At 36.8% G+C, this 21,467-nt stretch overlaps 1 protein-coding gene across 9 annotated transcripts in view; it reads left to right on the top strand.

Annotated features, from left to right (window-relative positions):
- Window positions 1-21,467, top strand: part of FBXL17 (F-box and leucine rich repeat protein 17) — a 451,458-nt gene that overhangs the window by 14,259 nt on the left and 415,732 nt on the right. For 8 of the 9 annotated variants that reach the window (XR_004967647.1, XM_036310113.1, XM_036310116.1 and 5 more), the window contains exons 2-4: window positions 1,266-1,388; window positions 2,620-2,877; window positions 10,355-10,486. Coding sequence is in view for 8 of the 9 variants with exons in the window: in XM_036310113.1 (XP_036166006.1) it covers window positions 1,266-1,388; window positions 2,620-2,877; window positions 10,355-10,486 (513 nt within the window). In the remaining variant the exon portion in view is untranslated. The remainder of the gene's footprint in view (window positions 1-1,265; window positions 1,389-2,619; window positions 2,878-10,354; window positions 10,487-21,467) is intronic. The other variant, XM_036310114.1, reaches the window with a different exon arrangement.

The raw sequence follows: 21,467 nt of genomic DNA, 5'->3' as shown, positions 1-21,467 counted from the left end.
TTTAGTTTATTTATCTTTTGCCATTTTTAAATAAAGTATCTGAAAGCAAATTTTATATATCATTTCACCATAAACACTAAAGTTTGTATCTAAAATGGATAATAGCTTTAAAAAATAATATAACCACAGTAATACTATAACCACAATAATATTATAACAACCTAAAAAGTTAGAAATAATTTTTCTTAAATCATTTACTATCTCTTTTATGTTCAGTTTTATCCGATTGTCTCTGAAGTATCTTATAGTTGGTTCAATTCAGGATCTCAATATGGTCCACAATTATACTTGTGATAATGTCTCTTAATTTTAACAAATCAATATTGGTCCTAATCCTGACCATTGCAAAATAATTTTTACTTTTAAAACTCTTTTAAAAATAAGCATTTAATTTTGGAATAATTTTAGGCAGAAAAGTTACAAAGATAGTACAGACTCCTCTTAATATTCCTCACGCACTTTCAGTTTTCCCTAAATTAATTATCTTACATTACTACGATACCTTTGCCGAAGTGTGAGATCAGCATTGGTCTCACATCATGTTTTTGTGCTTTAAAGTAAATGGCCTTTTTCCAGTTCACGATGGCTTTAGTTGTCATTCGTCTTTATTCTCCTCTTGTCTTTGATACTTTCTCAGCCTTCCTTTGTTTTTCGTGATCTTGATTTTTTGAGGAGTCATCACATATTTTGTAGGATGTTCTATATTTGGTATAAGTGATAGTTTTCTTGGGATTAATTGGGTTTATGAAATTCTGGAAAAAATATCGTCAAGGTAAAAATTTCCTCTTTATGACATTAAAAAAAAACATATAAAAAGTTCACCTGGTTCTAAGGTCAAAACTGTAAAACAGGTATCTTCAGAGTAGTCTCCCTTTCATCTCTTTCTCTTTTCTAGCCTTTTCTCCCTTTCCTTAAAGATGAGTATTTTTTAAATTAATTTTTGGCCTATCCTTTTAATTTTTTTAAATATTGGCAAACACACACACACACACACACACACACACGTACACATGCGTACACACATGCGTACACACATGCATGCACGTATCCCCCTGCTCTTCTTTGTTCCTTTTCTTACATGAAAGGTAATGTTGGTCCATGTTTTTTACTCCCATACCATGTTTTTCTCTTTAGGACAGTCTCTAACAATGACTCTTCTAATAATGGCTACTTGTATTCAACATGTTTTTGTGCTTTAAAGTTAATTTTTTTTTTAAAGCCTTTAAAATGTTTAAGCACATGTGTGGCTTTTCTTATATTCACAGATATTTTCCAATTTATCCCTGGACGAACGTTGCCTTTCTGCCTCGTTGGTTTGCAAGTACTGGCGTGACCTTTGTTTAGATTTCCAGTTTTGGAAGCAGCTGGATCTTAGTAGTCGTCAGCAGGTATATGTAAACTAATTCTCAGAAACACTCAATTTGATTTATTAAAAAAACTTTATTCCTCTTCAGAAATTACTTCTTTCATGTTGTAGTTTCTCAAGATAATTCAAATGACTATAATCTGTAATTCTGTGCTTTAGTATTTTTGTGTGTGAATTTAAGTTAAAACTAGGTTCTTATGGTCAAGAAGATAATTTCTAGTTTGCATTGGTAATTTTGGGTTGCTTCTTAATCCTCTTTGTTTTATTCCTGTTCATTTTCATTTTTCATTACCCTTTTAAAACAAACTTTTCTCTTTTTGGAAGGGTCATATCATGAATATCAGTTTAATAGTAGAAAATGATGGCAAACATTTATATAGTACTGCCAATGTTCCATATACTGTTCTACTGGCTTTCACATATTAATTCATTTTATCTTCTCAAAAACCTTATGAGTTGCACTATTATTATCCCTATTAATATATTATTATTACAATATTAATAATATTAACCTTATACTGTTATTATAGATGAAGTAATAGAAGCAAAATGGGCTACGATAACTTATTTGTTTTAATTTTACTTATGAAGAATTTTCTAATCCTCCTCATTGCCTGGCTGCCCAAAATGTTTATATGCTAGCATACATTAAGAAAAAAACGAGTTAATAGTACTTACTGCAAACCATTTTCAATTCTTCCTTTAAACTTGTTTGCCAATACTTGACATTGGAAATATATAAAAATATCCAATAAGAATAGGATTTTTTTAGAGTACTAAAATTGCTCTAAGTCCTTCTATGATATTGTTAGTAGTGGTGTGCTGGTAAATATGTAACAACTGGCTTTTGAAAACGAATGAACAAATAAAAAGCCCTTATTTGTAATATTTGCCATTTTCTGTGGTATGAATACTCCTACTGTAGTTAATTTCAAGCTACCAATGTGATGTCACTGCATGTAGGGATGTCATTGATTTGGAAAGAAGTGCATATTATACATCTTGTGAGTTGGAATAAGCCAACTCCAACATGAACACTATCAAGGACCCAGAGACAAAAGCCAAATATGTTTTTTATTATATCATAGTTCTTGTTATCCTTTAGTATTAAGTAGAAAGATTTTCTTTCAGTTGTGGTTTTCATGCAATAATCTAGTTATATTGTTTATTGGGGGAAATTTAATAAAACAATAGAAAATAAGTTTCTACATTTAGCAGAAGTTTAAATTTATTGCTTTTTTTTTCTCTCACAGGTCACTGATGAATTATTGGAAAAAATTGCATCAAGGAGTCAAAATATAATTGAAATCAACATTTCTGATTGTCGCAGTATGTCTGATACTGGCGTATGTGTTCTAGCATTTAAGTGTCCTGGACTTCTTAGGTATACAGCCTACAGGTGTAAACAGCTTTCTGACACCTCCATTATTGCAGTTGCCTCTCACTGCCCTTTACTTCAGAAAGTTCATGTGGGCAACCAGGACAAACTAACTGATGAAGGACTCAAACAGGTAAATTTTGGCATCTCAACTCAAAATGTCTTCTTGTTGCAGCACTTTAAAAGATTGTTGTGTTAAAAATAATTCCAAGAGACTAAAAGAAGTCGTCTTTTTTTTTTTTTTTTTTTATACATACATGATTATTTGTTTGGATTTGTGTGCAGTTGTTATAATTGATAAATTAACGTGCTTGTGTTTTGGAGTGAGTACCTGAACTTCTGTAACCAACCATTTTATTAATTTATTTATTTTGTTACTTAATTTTTTTTTTACCAAATTTTGCTTTAGGTAACAATAGTATGCAGTTTGGGTTAGCATGGAGCTTTAAAAATTAGCCTTTAACTTTTATGTTACTAAATAACATGCTTATATGCTTTGCAATACCTGTTTTAAGGTATAAATGAAGTAGAAAATGAAGTAGGGGGTAGAAAATGAAAAAAAAGGTGGTAATTATCCATATTTATTAGCTTAATAATTGGATTAGAAATAGTATCATAATATATTTTATGTTTGATCCACTCCCTTTGGCAATGGTATTTAAAGTTTCTTGTCAATGAATATTGAATAGATTCTATGTGGCAAACCCTGAATTTGTGAAAATTTTGAATATTTGGTAGTGTTCCTACTACTGTACTAGGTACTTTTTGTATTTTTACATTTAGCTCTTGCAATAACTTTGCAAAATAGTTGATATTAAACTCATTTTGTAAAGGAAGAAATTAGGGCATAGAGAGATATATGAGTTTGCCTAATGTTTAGCAAGTGGTTGAGCTGAGAATTAGCCTGGATTCTCCAAAGCCACTATTGTCTTTCCACATTTCCAGCCAGTAGACTGTACTCTTTTAGACTTCGAATAAGGCAGAGGCCATGCACATTACAACTCTCCCTTTAGTACCCTAGACCAACATTTGTTGAAAGAATTCATTAATAATTCCATTTAAGAACTGTTAGGAATAATGTTTAAATTTAGAATTGGGATGCACTTCCCAATAAAAACGAGTGTCAGTAAAGTCCTAGGTTTAAATCTGATCTGAGATGAAGTTAGAAATAAAAATGAAGATCCCTAAATTTAAAGACTACATATGAATTAATTGACAATTTTGAGACTAAGTAAATATTTCCTAGAATGTGAGGTATTTTGGAACCCATTAATTTATGATAGATTAGATGTTTGCTTCAGATTTGCATGGTGTCTGAATGATGAATTAGTTATATATAAGGTAATAATCTAATAGAAGTAGTAAAACAATCTGAATATTTTTCATTCTGAAGTAATTCTCTTAAGTGACTGCCTTACATTAAGTAATTACATAGTAACCTTATTGCAGTGTGGAGAGTAATAATTTCCTATGCTTAAGACTGTGCAATAGCAAGGGTCTCCTATTTTAGCCTCATTCTTCTGATGAAATGCTATTGTAGTATAGTAGCAAGAAAATGCCTTTTCTATATACACTGAGTGGCCAGATTATTATGACCACCTGACGTTTGTAGGTAAATTAGCTATAATTTTGCGCTGAAGTTGCTAGAGGGCCAGATCATTATAAATAGAAAAGCAGGTTGTTTACCACGACAGTAGAAGTGATCTTTTTCTGAAGATATGGGTAAACAACGCAATTTAGCAGCCTTTAAACGTGGGACACACACATATATACACACACTCACACACATTGGCCAGGCTGGGCTGGCTTCTTTTAAGTAAAGTGGCTACCAACACCCACTTCATTAAATACTTTCCTTCTGGGTTGATTGGTGGGTGCCCTTGACACATAGTTGTTCTTGAGTTAGAGGAGGCCTCTGATTTGTACTTCTCCTAGAGAACCAGATACTAGAATGGTATTGATAACAATTTAGACCATCTTAAAGTGACAACCTGGGGTTCTATGTTTTAGGTCCCCCATTTTCTGGGGTGAATAGTTAGGATTGTAGAGTGTCAGATACAAGTAGCAACGAAGAACAGGCAGAGTGTGAATGGAGAGCTGTTGTGGGAGTCAAGTTCCACAGTTAATAACCTCCTTTCCCTGGAAGGGCCCTCAGGCAGCAGTTTTCCAGTATCCAACCCACGTGAGAGGTTGAACATCCAGTGGACATCAACCAGAAAGGTGTTCTTATCTGATGATTACTTCGCATTTCAGAGTGTTCCTTAGTAGGATAGGAAGTATTACGGATATAATAGCTGAGGTGCTTGTAGATTCTTTAGGTACTGACTTCTTGCTAGGACAAAATAAATAAAATTATTTATTTGACACAGGAGGTGAACACTTATAGCTGAGGGTTTCCTTCCCTGGCACTGGCTCCTGCAGAGGGAGGTTTGTTCTATGTCTGGTGTCTGCCCTGCAAGTTGTGATTCTGTGCATCCACTTTTTGTTCTCTCTCCAATGGTGGGGCAGTGGTGTTCCCTGTAACATTTTTTGATGGATATAAGGAGAGTTGTTGATTTTTCAGTGCAGTTTTTTATTTATTGTTAGGATGGCGTGGCAGCTTCTAAGTTCTTTACGTGCTGGTCTGGAAACCAGACATTGATTTTATTTAAAAAAAAAGGCATTGCAATTACTGGATGATCACCTTGATCTTGCTTACACTCAGTTTTATGTTTCATGTGGTAGATCTATGAAAAGCCCAAGGTCTTTCCCAAACCTCTCTAACTTGGATGGTCTCCAGTGGTCGGCAAACTGCGACTCGGCAAACTGCGGCTCGCGAGCCACATGCGGCAGTTTGGCCCCTTGAGTGTGGCTCTTCCACAAAATACCTACTTCTGCGCATGGGCCATGACGTTTCAATCGCACTGTATGTGCATGCCCCCATGTGGTATTTTGTGGAAGAGCCACACTCAAGGGGCCAAAGAGCTGCATGTGTCGTGCAAGCCGCGGTTTGCCGACCACGAGTCTAGACAAAGCCTAACTCCAGGGCCTGGCTCTGAGGTACCTGTTTGGTGCCTCAGTTGGAGGCCAGGGCTCTTATTAACATCTCACCATTTTGTCAGGTACAGAGCTACAATGTCTTTAGCACTATTTTCCTGGAGAGAGAATGATGTATTTAGAAGAGTTATACTACTATTAGGTAGAGGACTAATGGTGTTAAATTCAGGGCATATTTAACAGGGATATTCTTACAGGGTTTGGTTGATGCCCTCTGAATGTTTTCTTTGTGGGTGATAGACAGATGGTTGCAGCATTGAGACATTTGAACACATCAGCAAAACTGGAAAATACCTGGGTATAATGATCGACTCTGGTGCCTGGATAGTCTGGAACATTAGGACATTTGTGGTTGGGGTAATGGTGATTAGTGCAGAAAGCACTCATGCAGATGCAGTCTTGCCTATTAGGTCTAAATCAGAGCATCAGTTTCTGCAGGGAGACTAAATGACAGCAGTTATAATTATAAATGAGGCATTTTCCCCTAATAAGTGGCTTGGGCTCCCATGCTGCTAATGTCCTTTGAGGGCAGCTAGACCAAAACATAAGGGCAATCAGCTTAAATCTCTTGCTCAGGCTGCAGGAGTATGACTTTACCTGTCTTAACATGAGACTCCACCATGCTATCTACACACACTGACGTCTAAGAACCTACAAGAATACCGTCATCACTCCCTTTATGTAGATTCTATTCTTCTATTTCTCAACAGTCCTGGTGGGTGCACTAAGTATTGAGGTCTCTTTATTGCCTAGGATCTGAACAAATTGACAAATAAGATAAAGGAATAGTGACAGAGGAAAAGTATCAACTTTATTACTCAGAAAAACTAGGTTGGAAAATGTTGTTTAGTAATCGAGTTAAATATGATTGTTAACTCAATGCTGAATGGTCTGGAACATTAGGACACTTGGGGTAGGGTAATGGTGATTAGTGCAGATAGCAGTGATGCAGTCTTTCCTGTTATGTCTAAAAGAGAACACCAGTTTCTGCAGTGACACTAAAGGCTGGGTCTAGCCATCCGTGTCACTGATCAGATGGGCCAGACCAGCAGAGCCTGCCTCTGTAGAAGTGGAGGTTGCTTGCTTCCTGTGGGCAGTTTGTTCCTAAGGTGAAGGATGAAAGGAGCTGAATATATCCAGTTTATTAAACACAAACTAACTAGTCAGTTAGACTAATTGACCTCCTCCAGAAGAAGTGTTTTCCTTCCATGTCTGCATTTTCTTGCTTTGTTCCTTTTAGAACAACTGTACTGATGTCTAGCTATGGAAGTGGAGGATTTAGCTCACTGATCCTTCCTTCTCTTCCCAACATCATTCCGTTATAGTTTTGGTTAAGTAACTATTCAGTGTGTACATTTTACAATTATGTAACCGACTTTTATCCCTTTAGAATTTTGTTTTTATTGAAATTAATGAATGTCCCCTTGTTCCCTTCACTTTAGTTTTTTATAGTCTTAACTAGAGGTCCAGTGCATGAATTTGTGCACAGATGGGGTCTGGCTGGCTCGCCTAATCACAGCCGATCGGGCTGGGCTGGCCAGGGAGAAGGGCCATGGGAGGTTGGCTGTCCTTGTCCCTGACCAGGGTCGGGGACCGATTGGGGGTGGGGCCGACTGGGGGGAGGGGCCTGAAGACCCACTGAGCTGGAGCTGAGCATGGGCCCCAGGCTTCTCAGGGAAGATGGCCTCAGCAAGGAAACAGAAACCACCAGAATGCTCTGCAAACAGGCCCGGAGCTCCCTTTGGCCAGGTGGACTCAGAGCTGGTGTCTCTGTGTGTACATTAGACACAGCCCAGCCCTCCCATTTGTCTGTTGGTCAAATCCATTGCATCGAAAAACTTGTTCCTCTTCTTCTCTTTGGGCCCTTACAACAAATACATGCCAATTGGAAGATGTGGGCCCCAGTGGCAGAGCCAGGCCCCACAATCACCCGGAATTTAGGTCTAAGACAACTGGGTGGCAATCTTCACAGAACCGAACACACTGTTTCAGAGTCTTGATTCTCTCCTAAAATGTGCCCAGCTGCTCCTCCTTAGCCAGGATAGACTGAACTAAGGAACCAAAGACTGAGTTTCCTTCGAGGTGGGATCCACTGGGATCCGGCTGGTGGCAAGGCCCCTCAATGGTGGCTGCCTTCCCCCCAAGCTTGGTGTGCTCTGAGCTGGTCCGTCTCTGGTGGTGCCAGGTCCTGGGCTGCTGGTCGGGTGGAGGTCCACAGGGTTTCTCTCCACCGCCTTCCTGGCCTCCCAAGCAATACCCTCTGGCCTGGCATGCCAGGCGACTGCCGCTAGAGCCAGACTTGGAGAGCGAAGGAGCTGGCCCGTGCCACGAGGGGCCCACAGGTGGCCAGGCCATGCCCCGCACCCCGTTTCTCAGTTTTGCTCATGTGGATCGGGCCAAAGCCCACTGCCTGAAACTGCACCATGTGGCATGTGGGGAGGGTCGCAGCAGGGAGAGGGGCACCCTGACCTGCCAGCCCCGCTGACAATCATCTCGGTGCCCAGCTGATTGAATTCATCCCACAGAGCCTTAATCTCAAGCTGCACACTCATGCTGGCCACCTTCACGTTCTTCTTTACCAGCACCTTAGCAGTGGCCGCGCAACTGGCTCTGGACCTCTCAGGCTCGACAGCAGTGCTGGTGGCAGCCCCTGCGGCTGGTGCATCATAGCAAGTGGCCGTTCCGATCAATCTGCCGTAATGGTCGCTGGGCTTTTATTATATAGATACTAATGGAGCCTAGAGCTTTTCCCCAGTTGCATTAGCATATCTATATGAAGATACTTACTCAACATTTATCTTCACTTATGTATTTATTTTTCTTAATCCTTATCTGAGTGGAAGAGAGCGGGGGGGGGGGGGGGGGAAGAGAGAGAGAGAGAGAGAGAGAGAGAGGGAGAGAGAAACATCAGTGTGAGAGAGACACATTGATTGGTTGCCTCCTTCATGTGCCCTGACCAAGACTGGGGATCGAACCTGCAGCCCAGTAGGTGCCCTTGACTGGAATCGAACCTGGGACCCTTCAGTCCGCAGGCCGATGCTCTATCCAATGGGTCAAACCAGCGAGGGTGAAAATTTATATTCTTAAAGCAGATTTTCCTGGGCTTCAGGGTGGACTTCTTGTATATAAGCTCTCTTGCTTTAGTAGTTGACCTTCACCATTATCCTTAAGGTATTCCTCATCTAGCAACACATTAGATGTCCTATTATTCAGATAAAATTGGATTATACTATAAAAACTTTTGTAAAATTTTTTATTTTTGTTTGTTGTGTACACTTCAATTGTATTGGCTATATAATGATTTTATGAAAGCACCCTTATTCATACCTTTAGGTTATTTCTATTTTTTACTACTTAAAAACATTTTTCTTCTGCTAATTTCTTATAGCTAAATCTTGTCGACACACCTTTGATTGATTATTCCAAGAGTTTATTAGGAAAAATTTTAAGTATATGGAAAATTTGAATTTTACAATAAACACTTATATATCCACTACTCAGATTATATAATTAACATTTTAATATGCTTAACTTTACTATATATCTATCCAATTATCCATCCCTCTTTAGTTAATTTTTTAGTATATCTTTAGGAAGAGTCATGTGTTTTTTAGGCCCATTTTAGTATTTTTTAAATTTATGGTAAGTAGTCCTCTAGGAAAATTTTTATTTCTAATTTACACTCTTACCAGTGGTTATTAGCATACTTTGAATGCTTGCCAACACTGGGTTTTATTGTTTTTATGTAACTTTGTTAATTTATGATATATAGGTTGTTATTAAAGTAAGTTTCTGATAGTTTGTTTTGATGATCTAATCTCCACTGTAGATTTTGAAAATAAATACATGTAATTTGTTCTTTGTGATACTTAATGCTTTTAAATGGGAGCATTGTGCTTGTTCATTAATTATTTAAGGTACAGTTGGGATTTCAATTAGGAAATCACTAGTCCTAACTAGAGTATTAGCGGTAGCATATTCAGCCTTCTTTCTTTTTCAGAGCAATTGAGCCGAAGGAGAGAAATAATTCATTGGGGCAATCAGAAGTAGAACTAGAATCTCATGAATTACATTCTTTGACTCACTGGTACTTTCCTTCACTTACTGAACCTTTGTTGTTTTTTTAAAAAAATTCTTTATTGTCTCCTTTTCCCCCCATTGACCACTCCCCGGCCACCCTCACCCCCTGCACATGCCTCACCCCCCTAGTGTCTGTGTACTGGACCTTTGTTTTATTCCTTTTTCTGATGTCCCACTCAGTGTAACACTATAACTGATAGAAATGGTAAGTAATCCTCTAGGAAAATTTTTATTACTAATTTACACTCTTTATTTCAAGAGAAATAAAGATAAGAATTTGAAGTGTTAAGCAGTCTGGGCACGTAGGAGGGCATACAATAGTTGAAGCAAGGAAGTAGATTAGAAGGTGGAAAGGCTTATACAACTTTTAAATTATAGACTACTTGTATTTTATTTTAAAAGTAGTTTATAAACAATTATTTAACTTTGGTATTGCTAGAAATATGTTACCTTTGTTATTTTCTAAGCATTTGGCCAACTCTTTTTGTTTACAGCTGGGCTCAAAATGCAGAGAACTCAAAGATATTCATTTCGGCCAGTGTTACAAGATCTCAGATGAAGGCATGATCGTCATAGCTAAGGGCTGTCTGAAATTGCAAAGAATATACATGCAGGAAAACAAATTAGTAAGTACTTACATCATTTTTGTGTTTTTAATTTTGTTTCTTACCTTTATTATTCCTTAGAACTTAGCTTATAAATTTTCTTCTACTTATTATTTTTGGTTGTTTAGAGGCAAATATTACCTAAGAGAAGAATTGTCTCAAAACAATGATTTTACAGATTGATTCTCCAGCTGTATAGGTGCTTGTATGTGGCACTTGCATGACAGTCGACCACTCAGGTATATTGGAAAAATTAAAGTTTAGTTGTCAAATACAAGTATGTGGTTGTAGTTTCTTCGGATTCTCCTAGAAATTGTAATAATTCAGGATATTTAGGATTTTTTAATCAGGAAGATGTACACTTAAAAGTAGAGTCTTTCACTAAATATGAAGAAAATGGGATTCAATAAATTGAGGTAAATAATCTTAGCAATTACATAAACTTTATATTTTAAGCACACACGTATAATCTATTCACCCTTAATGTATTATATGTAATATATTTAAAGCCATTTCGTTTCTTTTATTGAGATATAATTCACATATCATAAAATTCACCTTTTTAAAGTGTATTAAGTCAGTGATTTTAGTATATTCAAAAGTTGTTCAATCATCTTCACCAGTTCTAGAATATTTTCATCACCCCAAAAAGAAACCCTATGCTCATTAGCCATCGTTACCCACTTCCCCCTTTCTTCAGCCCCTGGAAACTGGCAGTCTACTTTCTATTCTCTGTGGATTTGCCTGTTCTAGACATCTCATGTAAATAGAATCACACGTTTTTTTTGTGTCTAGCTTCTTTCACTTAGCATAATGATTTCATGGTTCATCCCTGTAGCATGTGACAGAGCTTCATTTCTTTTTTAGGACTGAATAATATTTCAAATCCATTTTATTTTGATTTAATAGATACATAGTACAAGTTAACAGAAACAGTTGTCCCTGGGGAGGTACTAGTATAATTTTCAATGCTGAAAAAAGGTGCACTTTAAAATAGGCAAAATGGCCTTGAATATATAGAATATTTACAAAGAAAATTTGCTTTCTAATTGCCTCCCCAAAATAAAGAGATCTTTTTGTTGCCCCATTGAGTTAGTTTATAAAATTTGATAAATACGTCTTATATGTTTTTTTTTATATATATTTTATTGATTTTTTACAGAGAGGAAGGGAGAGAGATAGAGAGTTAGAAACATCGATGAGAGAGAATCATCGATCAGCTGCCTCCTGCACATCTCCTACTGGGGATATGCCCACAACCCAGGTACATGCCCTTGACCGGAATCGAACCTGGGACCTCTCAGTCCGCAGGCCGACGCTCTATCCACTGAGCCAAACCGGTTTCGGCTCTTATATGTTAATGTAAGGTTTGAAAGGTTTCTAGAAGCATCATCAATTCAAATAAGACAGTGCTATTGTAAAAGATTCTAGTTAGAAATATTGAAACACTATGAATTAAAAGTAAATGCTTTTATTACTACAATTATATTTATCTCTGAAATTATATGGTAAAAATATTTCACTCTTTACTACATTTAGTATAAACTTAATAATTACTACTGAGGCAGTATGATCTTGTAGCGAGAATAAGGTCTTCTGGGTTTGAATCCTGGTATTCACTTACTTGCTTTGTGAGTCTGGGAAAGTTACTTAATCTCTCTGAGCCTCATTTGCAAATGAGGTTAATACTTGTTTTTTTGCTCATTATGGCTTTGCAGATTAAATGACATAATGTCCTAAGTTGTCTAGTACAAACTCTGACACCTGAAAAATTAGTAGTTTTATGAGGTTATGACTGTATTTGTTGTCTATTGGTTTCCACTTTACACTCAAGATAAATTTAAGGATGATAATCCCAACTTAAAATTTTTGTATTTATCACATAATGGGAATAATTTGTTGAGTGAATATTTGTTTTCTTGTTGATTAAACACAGAGAAACATTTTTTTTGACACATTAAAATTTTAGTGGCTTCCCAAAGGAATTAACTGTATATGTTATATGATAAAAGCCTAATATGCTAAGTGTCATATTGGTTGGCCGTTCAACCAATCAAAATGTTATATGCTAATGATATGCTCAGGCTGTTCAACTGCTTGCTATGATGTGCACTGACCACCAGGGGGCAGATGCTCCGACCAGTAGGTTAGCTTGCTGCTGGGGTCCAGCCGATTGGGACTGAGTGAGATGGGCCAGACAGCCCTGGAGCCCTCCCGCAGCCCCTCCCCAGCTGGCCAATCTTCTGCGTCCCCTCCCTGACCCTGATTGTGCACCACTGGGGTCCTTTGGCCTGGCCTGTGCCCTCTCACAATCCGGGACCCCTCGGGGAATATTGGAGAGCTGCTTTCAGCCTGATCCTGCAGGCTAGGCCGAGGGACCCCCACTGGTGCATGAATTTGGGCCTCTAGTGTTTTTTATAACTGTGTATGTTTTGAAGGTTCTAGTTATATTCACATTAGATTTTTCCTAGTATTGTGTGCCATTAAAAAGTTGTTATATATTTAAATGCCAAGGGAATCAGTTTTGTATATAGGGTTATTTAGTAAATATTTGATTCTATTGGAAGCTTGAAGTAATTTCACCAGATATTAAAGTTCAGTTTAATAAAGTTTTTTTTCCAATTTAAGATTCATAGAAAGAAAAATTTAGAATAATTTGAACTCTTTATATTGGACAATTGAGTTATTGATAACTAACCTTCCATAGGAACTTTGCTTTGTGTTTTGGGAATTTATGAAATAAGGAGAAATACTTGAATTACTTGCAAAACTATAATTTTAAGTAGTTGGGTTGTTTAACTCTGATAAGTGTTATTATTAGTCATTTAATAATGAATATTTAAAACTGGGTAATTAGAAATAAATGTGGTTAAAGGCAAATAATATATATGCAGATATATAATTGATATTGCATGTCATTACAAAGAGGAAATATAGACATGGTGAAATAGGACAAATACTTTAAATTAACAACTAATAGAAATATTTAGGAGAATACTGTGTCTGTAAGGATGCCAACATAATTTAATCAGTGCAGATATTAATCAACCAAGTTATTTTGCTAGTAACTCTTATTAAATTGAATTTTCTCAAAAGAGTCTTAGAGCTTTGTTGTGCAGTCTATGTAGCATCTATGCTATGTAGCATCATAGCATAGTGTTTTTATTTAAATATAAACTTTGTTGACTTTAAAATATTCAATTGGTTGTTTTTATACATTGGAAATACTTGACTGAGTATACTTTCCCCCATGTTATATCTTGGCCTTTAGATGGCAGCATTGCCTTTGTGTATTTCAGTGTCAGCTTTTTGTGTCTTTGATATAACTATCAAGATGTAATGCTTTTTACACAGTTTGTGCAGATATTATGGTTTATTTTTAATTTTTGGTCTTTAGGTTGTTTTAATAGTAAATTTTTTGTTGAAATAATTTGAATTATTAGGTGCAGCTAGAATGTTAAAAGATGAACTTTCTATTTTACACAAAGTAACAAGATATTCAAATATCCTTATTTGTGGCACTGGTTTAAGTAAGATAAACTTTAGAATAGGGGAAGGATGCCTGTATGTACCAAAGGGAAAACTTTCATTCAGATGGAAATTGAGGACAGTGACTTGACATTTTAAGACTAATGAATTATGGTGAGGCAGAGTTGAGGATTTACATCTAAAATCTTTCGAAAAGAGAATGAGTTTCTGTTTTAGTCATTTTTGAGTTAGAGGGGTGCCATGTACCTACATGGATGTATTTTGCATCCACTATAAAACTCTTGTATAGAATCTAGAAATAGATGTGAGGAATACAAACTATAGTGAGGGTCTAGCATATTATATACATAATTTCTCTGTTTCTGGCGATAGCTTTCATATCACTCCTGTGCAATACTTGCTCCAAAATTATTTAAAAGGCATATTTAGTTTGCGTGTATAGTTATCGATGGTCTAGGAACATCATTAAGTATATTATCCCTGCTTCTTTCTTTGCTTCAAATTCAGCTTCTCTACTTTTTGAACAGAGGAGCTCTTTGGCCAGCTTTTTATTAAGTTGTAAAATGATGGGGTCAGATAGATTGTCATTTGTTATCCAATCTCATGTTTTAAAGTACTTTCCTAAGATTTTATGAATTATTATGAAAATAGCTTCTATCCTGAGTCCCATGGTCATCATATTTGATACTAGATTATATGTGTTGTGTGTATTATTGTTTTAAAAAATATTTTCTGCTTTGTAGAGTTGGGACCTATTGTAGATTTCTGAAATATCAAGAAATTAGTACTGTATTATGAATGGATTTTAGGAAGTTTTAGGGAAATGTTTCCTGATTAAAATTTGATTTTTCTGAAAATTAATTATGACCTTGTATTTTATTTCAACCTTCTGGTGAATTGTTTTTTTTACTGGTGTTATAATTCTGTGACATCTCCTAGAGTCCTTTGGCTGCTGCTGTAACATTATTATTGTTTTTAATTTTATTATCCTTTGGAGGCTTATACTGATGACATAGGATCTAAATTCAGCTCCAGGCTTTCTTCCAGGCTGGAAGCATCTGAGGGTAATTGAGGCAAAAGCCTTGTGTGAATCAAACTGAGCTCAGTTCGTTCCTTGATCCTGCAGTTTCTTACTCATTTGATTTGGGTGATCTTAAATTTTGTACATTCTTTTCCTTGTTTGCAGAAAGGATATAATACTACTGCAAACATGCTCTTGTGAGAATCAGACTAAGTGAAATTAAGAGGGAAAGTACCAAATGTGTGTCATGGTCCCAAACAGGACATCTTCAATAAGGGTTACTTTTCTTCCTCTCCCTACCAGAGTTTACTTTCTGGAGCCTACCAGTTTGAATTGGGCTGTGTCAGTGCCTAACATCACCCATTAGCTTACCTGCAGTTTAATTATTTTTTGCTGCTTGCTTTGATTTGAGGCTCTTGCAACAGTGAAGTAAATAGGCTGGTGGTCATGTTACCATCAGCTGGGCTATGTAAGGTAAACATTTGCATCAAAGCCTAAATAGTAGTAGTTAACTCAGTATTATATGTGTTTCTTCATTCCTTTACTTTTCCACTCAGAGTTCATATAGTAAAGGATTTGGTCCTCTCCTCCCCTCGGTTCTCCCACTACACTGCTATCTTACTTCTCAAGCATTCCTTGTGAGGTAAGTTTACTTGTAATCTCAGACATAAATAATTTATATTTGTGAGGGATTCTATTTTCATGTTAGCCTCCAGAGCCTCCCAGAGTAGATATTCACCTTCATTGCCTCTTCCCTATGTTTTTTTGGAAATATTTTTTATTGGGTTTTAGAGAGAGGGGTAGGGAGAGGGAGAGCATAACATTGATCGGCTGACTCCTGCACACCCCTACCACGGATTGAGCTCATAACCTAGGAATCGAACCAGCAGCCTTTTGGTGCTTGGGACAATGCCCAACCACCTGAGCCACTCCAGCCAGGGCGCCCTTTACCCTCTTAATGGATGAGGTATTTACTTGCACTCAGAGTGTGTAGTTTCCAGTGAACAGTGATGCATGAATGTGGCATTCTAAAGAAGGCCACCTAAAGATACTGAGATGCATTTTATTGTATACTGCATTTATGGATCTTGCTGTCATTTGTTGATTTAAAAAAATAGTTACTAGTAGTTACCTTTTATGGAGTATTTATAATGTATCAGGCACTATGCAATTGTAAATAATTAATCCTCACAACTACCATAGCAGTAGCTTGTTTTTATTCCATTTTACAGATGAGTAAATTGAGGCTTAGAGAGATTAAATAACAATAGCTAAATGTCAAAGTTAAGATTCTGACCCAGAGCTGTTAGATTCCTAACCTTTGTCCCCAAGCCCCTTTGATTTGCATGGATACATTACAGATGGGGCTAATCCATATGTCTTTGAACCAAGCAGTAATTTCCAAAAGGCATTATCTCCCTTTAAAACACTGACAGGTAGTGTGAGACATCAAAGGAAGAAGTTAATTATTGCCATGAGCAGAAGATTTTTTTGCTAGGATGACAACTGATTTCAGGGGAAGCTGTAAGTACCAGTGGAGATATATTAAAATCTTTTCTGGGAAAATTAGTAAAATTATCAAAGGAGAAAACTCTCTTCAAGATAGTGCTTAATGTTGATCTTAATCTTGTACAAATATGGACATAATTAACTTAATAGTAGAATTACACTCTTTATGTAAAAATTTTTTCTTTGCAAAGTCATACATAGCATTTTATATTTTTGTGTGAAATATAGATTCAGATGCTAATACCATTTCATTTTTGTTCAGCATATTTAACAGAAATTTTAACTCTATTTCAAACGTTCATTCAATTTAGTTAACATTTGAATACCTACTATGTGCCAGGCACATATGAGAGGTGTTGAGAAATTAAAAAAGAGTTATACTGCCAAAGAGAGGAGATTTTGGTCTAGGCTTAAGTGCTATGGAAGTGCCAATTGTAAAAATAGTTACTTGTTCGAGAGGTAAGGGAGGAATGGGTAGTTCTATAAATAGTAGGTGACATTTGAACTGGGTCTTGAATGATATATAGCAATATGATGATTGTGAAGCAAACATTTTCTGGGGAAAAGTGATAGCAATTGGGAGAAACAGCATTAACAAAGACAGGCATCAGGAAAATATATGGAATGTCTAATAAGTAGTGTATGTTACAGTAAGATTAGCTTGCAGGCAGTGTGGGTCGGGGAAATGTTAATATTTGGGTCTGTAAAGGAAGGTAGTGACCAGGTTGTTAGTTTCTGAAGTCTTATGCTCAGGAATTTGGATATCTCTAAGTAATGGGGTTTATAGCATGGGATTTCACCAAATGTGAAGCATGATCATATTTTTGGGTTTATAAGTTATTTTTTTTTTAAATTAAATCTTTATTGTTCAGATTATTACATTTGTTCCTCTTTTTTCCCCCCATAACTCCCCTCCTCCCAGTTCCCGCCCCACCCTCCGCCCTCACTCCCCACCCACTGTCCTCATCCATAGGTGCACCATTTTTGTCCAGTCTCTTCCCGCATCTCCCACACGCCTTTCCCCCGCAAGAATAGTCAGTCCATTCCCTTTCTATGTCCCTGATTCTATTATAATCACCAGTTCATTCTGTTCATCAGATTATTTATTCACTTGATTCTTAGATTCACTTGTTGATAGATGCATATTTGTTGTTCATAATTTGTATCTTTACCTTTTTCTTCCTCTTCCTCTTCTTAAAGGATACCTTTCAGCATTTCATATAATCCTGGTTTGGTGGTGATGAACTCCTTTAGCTTTTCCTTATCTGTGAAGCTCTTTATCTGACCTTCAATTCTGAATGATAGCTTTGCTGGATAAAGTTTAATCTTGGTTGTAGGTTCTTGGTATTCATCACTTTGAATATTTCTTGCCACTCCCTTCTGGCCTGCAAAGTTTCTGTTGAGAAATCAGCTGACAGTCGTATGGGTATTCCCTTGTAGGTAACTGAGTTTCTTTCTCTTGCTGCTTTTAAGATTCTCTCTTTGTCTTTTGCTCTTGGCATTTTAATTATGATGTGTCTTGGTGTGGTCCTCTTTGGATTCCTTTTGTTTGGGGTTCTCCGCGCTTCTTGGACCTGTAAGTCCATTTCTTTCACCAGGTGGGGGAAGTTTTCTGTCATTATTTCTTCAAATAGGTTTTCAATATCTTGCTCTCTCTCATCTTCTGGCACCCCTATAATTCTGATGTTGGTACGCTTGAAGCTGTCCCAGAGGCTCCTTACACTATCCTTGCATTTTCGGATTCTTTTTTCATTTTGCTTTTCCGGTTGGGTGTTTTTTGCTTCCTCGCATTTCAAATCATTGACTTGATTCTTGCGCTCCTCTGGTCTGATGTCGGGAGTCTGTATAATATTCGTTATTTCAGTCCATGTATGCTTAATTTCTAGTTGGTTCCCCAATATAACATCGAGGGTCTCATTAGTTTTCTTGTAGATCTCATTAAGTTTATCGGCGGCTTCTAAACAGTTCTTGAGAGACCTTAAAAGTGTGGTTCTGAACTCTATATCTTCCATTGACAATTTTGTCCTGTTTCTTTGTCTCCGCATTTTGTTATGCTTCCTTGGTGCACCCCCTAGTGGTCTTTGTTCGCAGTCTTATAGTTAAACCTTGATTGTTGTAGCTAATACCAGGGAGGGTTTGACCTCCAGGCCAAGTGGCTATGAGAATCAGCTGTGTCTGCAGTGAGAGAACTTCTGTCCTCTAGGGAGGTGCTAATCTAGCCTTTGCCTGAGGCTGTCTGGCAAATGGCTGTGCGCAGGGCTTGGGCGGGGCGGGTCGCACAGGATCAACAGGGTGGGCTGGAGAGAGCAGTTATGGCGGCTCTCAGTCCTGTCCCCAGGGGCTCTGCCTCTCTGAGTCCCAGCAACTGCTGCAAACCTCGGAGAGAAAACTGCACTCGCTCCGACCGAAGCCAGACAGTCCCGCTTCTCCCGTTTGAGTCTGGGTCCCTAAAGACTCGCCTGTATCTGGAGCTCAGAGTCTGCGACTCCCTCCCGATTGAAAACGCCAACCGCGCCCTCTGCCGCCAGCCCGCTCCGCACACTCCGCACCTCAGAATTTGACTTCAGCACTGTGCCTCCTCTGAGTGTCCGTATGTGTTTCTCTTTCCTCCTAGTTGTAGGACTTCCACTAAGCCAGCGTTCCTGTGGTTCTGGGTGATGTCCGTTCTGTCTTTTAGTTTCACTTTTGAAGTAGATGTTCAAGGCAGCAAACTCCGGCATTAACCTATGCCGCCATCTTGGTTCTCCTCAGGACTGGCTTTTTTATATAAGTTATTTTTTAAATTTTGAGAAATTAGGGAAAATACAGAATACTAGAAAGGATAACAACACTCATATGCCCATTACACAAACATTGGCAATTATTCACATTTTGTTAATTTGTTTCTTCTTCTTGAATTAGGAAAGAGATAAACTGTTAGTCTTTGTTGTTTTGCATCCAATGTCATCTTACTTTATCCTTTTATTTTTAAATATATTTTTATTGATTTCAGAGAGAAAGGGAGACGGAGAGAGAGAGAGATAGAAACATCAATGATGAGAGAGAATCATTGATTGGCTATCTCCTGCATGCCCCCTACTGGGGCTTGAGCCTTGACAGCGGCATGTGCCCTGACCAAGAATCGAATCTGGTTCATAGGTCAATGCTCAACCACTGAGCCACACCTGTCGGGGCTTACTATCCTTTTAGAAGCAACTACTAGGATGATCCAAAATGCTTTAAATATAAAAAAACTTTAACATACATGATACTGTGAACAACAGTATTGTATTGTTTAGTTTGTAGTCACATATAGTTTATGTCTGATGTCATCTGGTTAAATATCTGGTCTTACAAAGTATATATCAGTATGTAATTTGCATTTTTCTTTTGTTTTTGAGAGCCAGCCATAATTAATATGTAATTCATTCTTTTTAACTGTTAGTGTTCTATATATGAATATATGTCCTGTTTATTCATTCCCTATTGAAGGACTTACATTGCTTCTGGTATTTCATCATCATAGGCAGCGTTGTGATAAAATTCTTGTGCTTACTTGTAAAGAATTTCTCTAGGATATATATACCTAAAAATGTAATTATAGGGAGCTAAGATATGTATGTTTTCAAATTATTGCAAGATCATGACAAACTGTCATGTGTAATTGAGATCATGATTCACAGGTGTAGCTTTCTGATAGATTGTCAGCTCTTTTGAGGGCAGGAAGGTATCTAATTGTCTTTTTATCCTATTCCCCCCCCCCCCCCCCCGTCATGTTGGCACATAATAGATATTCAGTGTATGTTAGTTTAGTGACAAATGGGTTACTACTGAACTAAACATGCTTTTAAAAGTATACTCCTTCAAATATTTTGGGAACTGCTTTGAAAGAAGATGAATTTGAGTATATAAATAAAAGGTTGAAAAATAGCTGAAAGATGTAGTCAGTAGTTTTTTTTACTTTTCTAGTAAGTAAATTTCTTTGATCTGGTTACTGTATGATTGATGCCATTTTTTACGTAAGTATCAGATTTATCTAGCCAGTCATTAATGTACTCAAGGAGTATTTATTAGGGCAATTGTTTTTAACAACATGCAGTTCTGATAAATTAGGACATACTTTTTATTCTTCTTGTCAAACTTACATTTACTTGTACTTTCTAATCATTAATAAAGTTAGTTTTATTTTATTGAAGTGATTTTTGAAAGACTTACTTTAAAGACATTAGTTATTTGTCAGACAAATACATTGAAAAAATGTTAAAATGTTATTTGGCTGATTTTTCAATTTGTGGAAGAAATATGTTACTAATTTTTATTCTTTGCTAGAGCTTGACCTCTCACTCTCTTTTTAAAAAAATCTATTGGTATTTTTCTTCTGTGGATATCTTTTGTACCTACCAGGTGTCCTGGTTTTTTAAAAACATAAATGAATTGTATTTTATCATTTAAAAAGCATAGAAAATTATAAAGAATGAATGTGTGTACATGTGCTTTCTCCCCCTCAGTGTGGTATGGAGGGCAGGTAGTAACTTAGGTAATATCCAAATAATTTTTCTTTGTTTCACCCAGCATATTTACCTGCCTAATTATATTAGTTTAGTAATATTACAAGTAGTTCAGAAATGTTGGGGACCTGTCAACTGATGATAGGGGATGCTCAAATGCTAACAGAATCTCAGGAGGAAACTAGCCTGGTATTAAAAGCTCTAATACAGATAACCCAATGTTAATAATGCAGAATTCATTATGGTTAAACATAGGAGACTCCAAATCGTGTTAACATAATTTTAAATTTGTTTCTGAATCAAATTCTGGTTTACTAAAAATATCCAATTTGTTTTGAGTTTAATACTTATAGTTGTTAGGTTATTCCTAGTGTTGGAATTTTTTTGCTGGTCTTATTTTCTACTTATATATTCTATAGTTTAGATCCCTTTTAAAAAATAATTTTGTTAACTTTCTTTTGGAACTGCATGTTAAAAAAATCAGGAAGAGATTTGG

The sequence above is a fragment of the Myotis myotis genome, unplaced genomic scaffold (genome assembly GCF_014108235.1).
Source record: "Myotis myotis isolate mMyoMyo1 unplaced genomic scaffold, mMyoMyo1.p scaffold_m19_p_5, whole genome shotgun sequence".
NCBI lineage: Eukaryota > Metazoa > Chordata > Mammalia > Chiroptera > Vespertilionidae > Myotis > Myotis myotis.
Note: the sequence above shows the minus strand (reverse complement) of the source record. Positions and strands in the feature narration are given on the sequence as shown.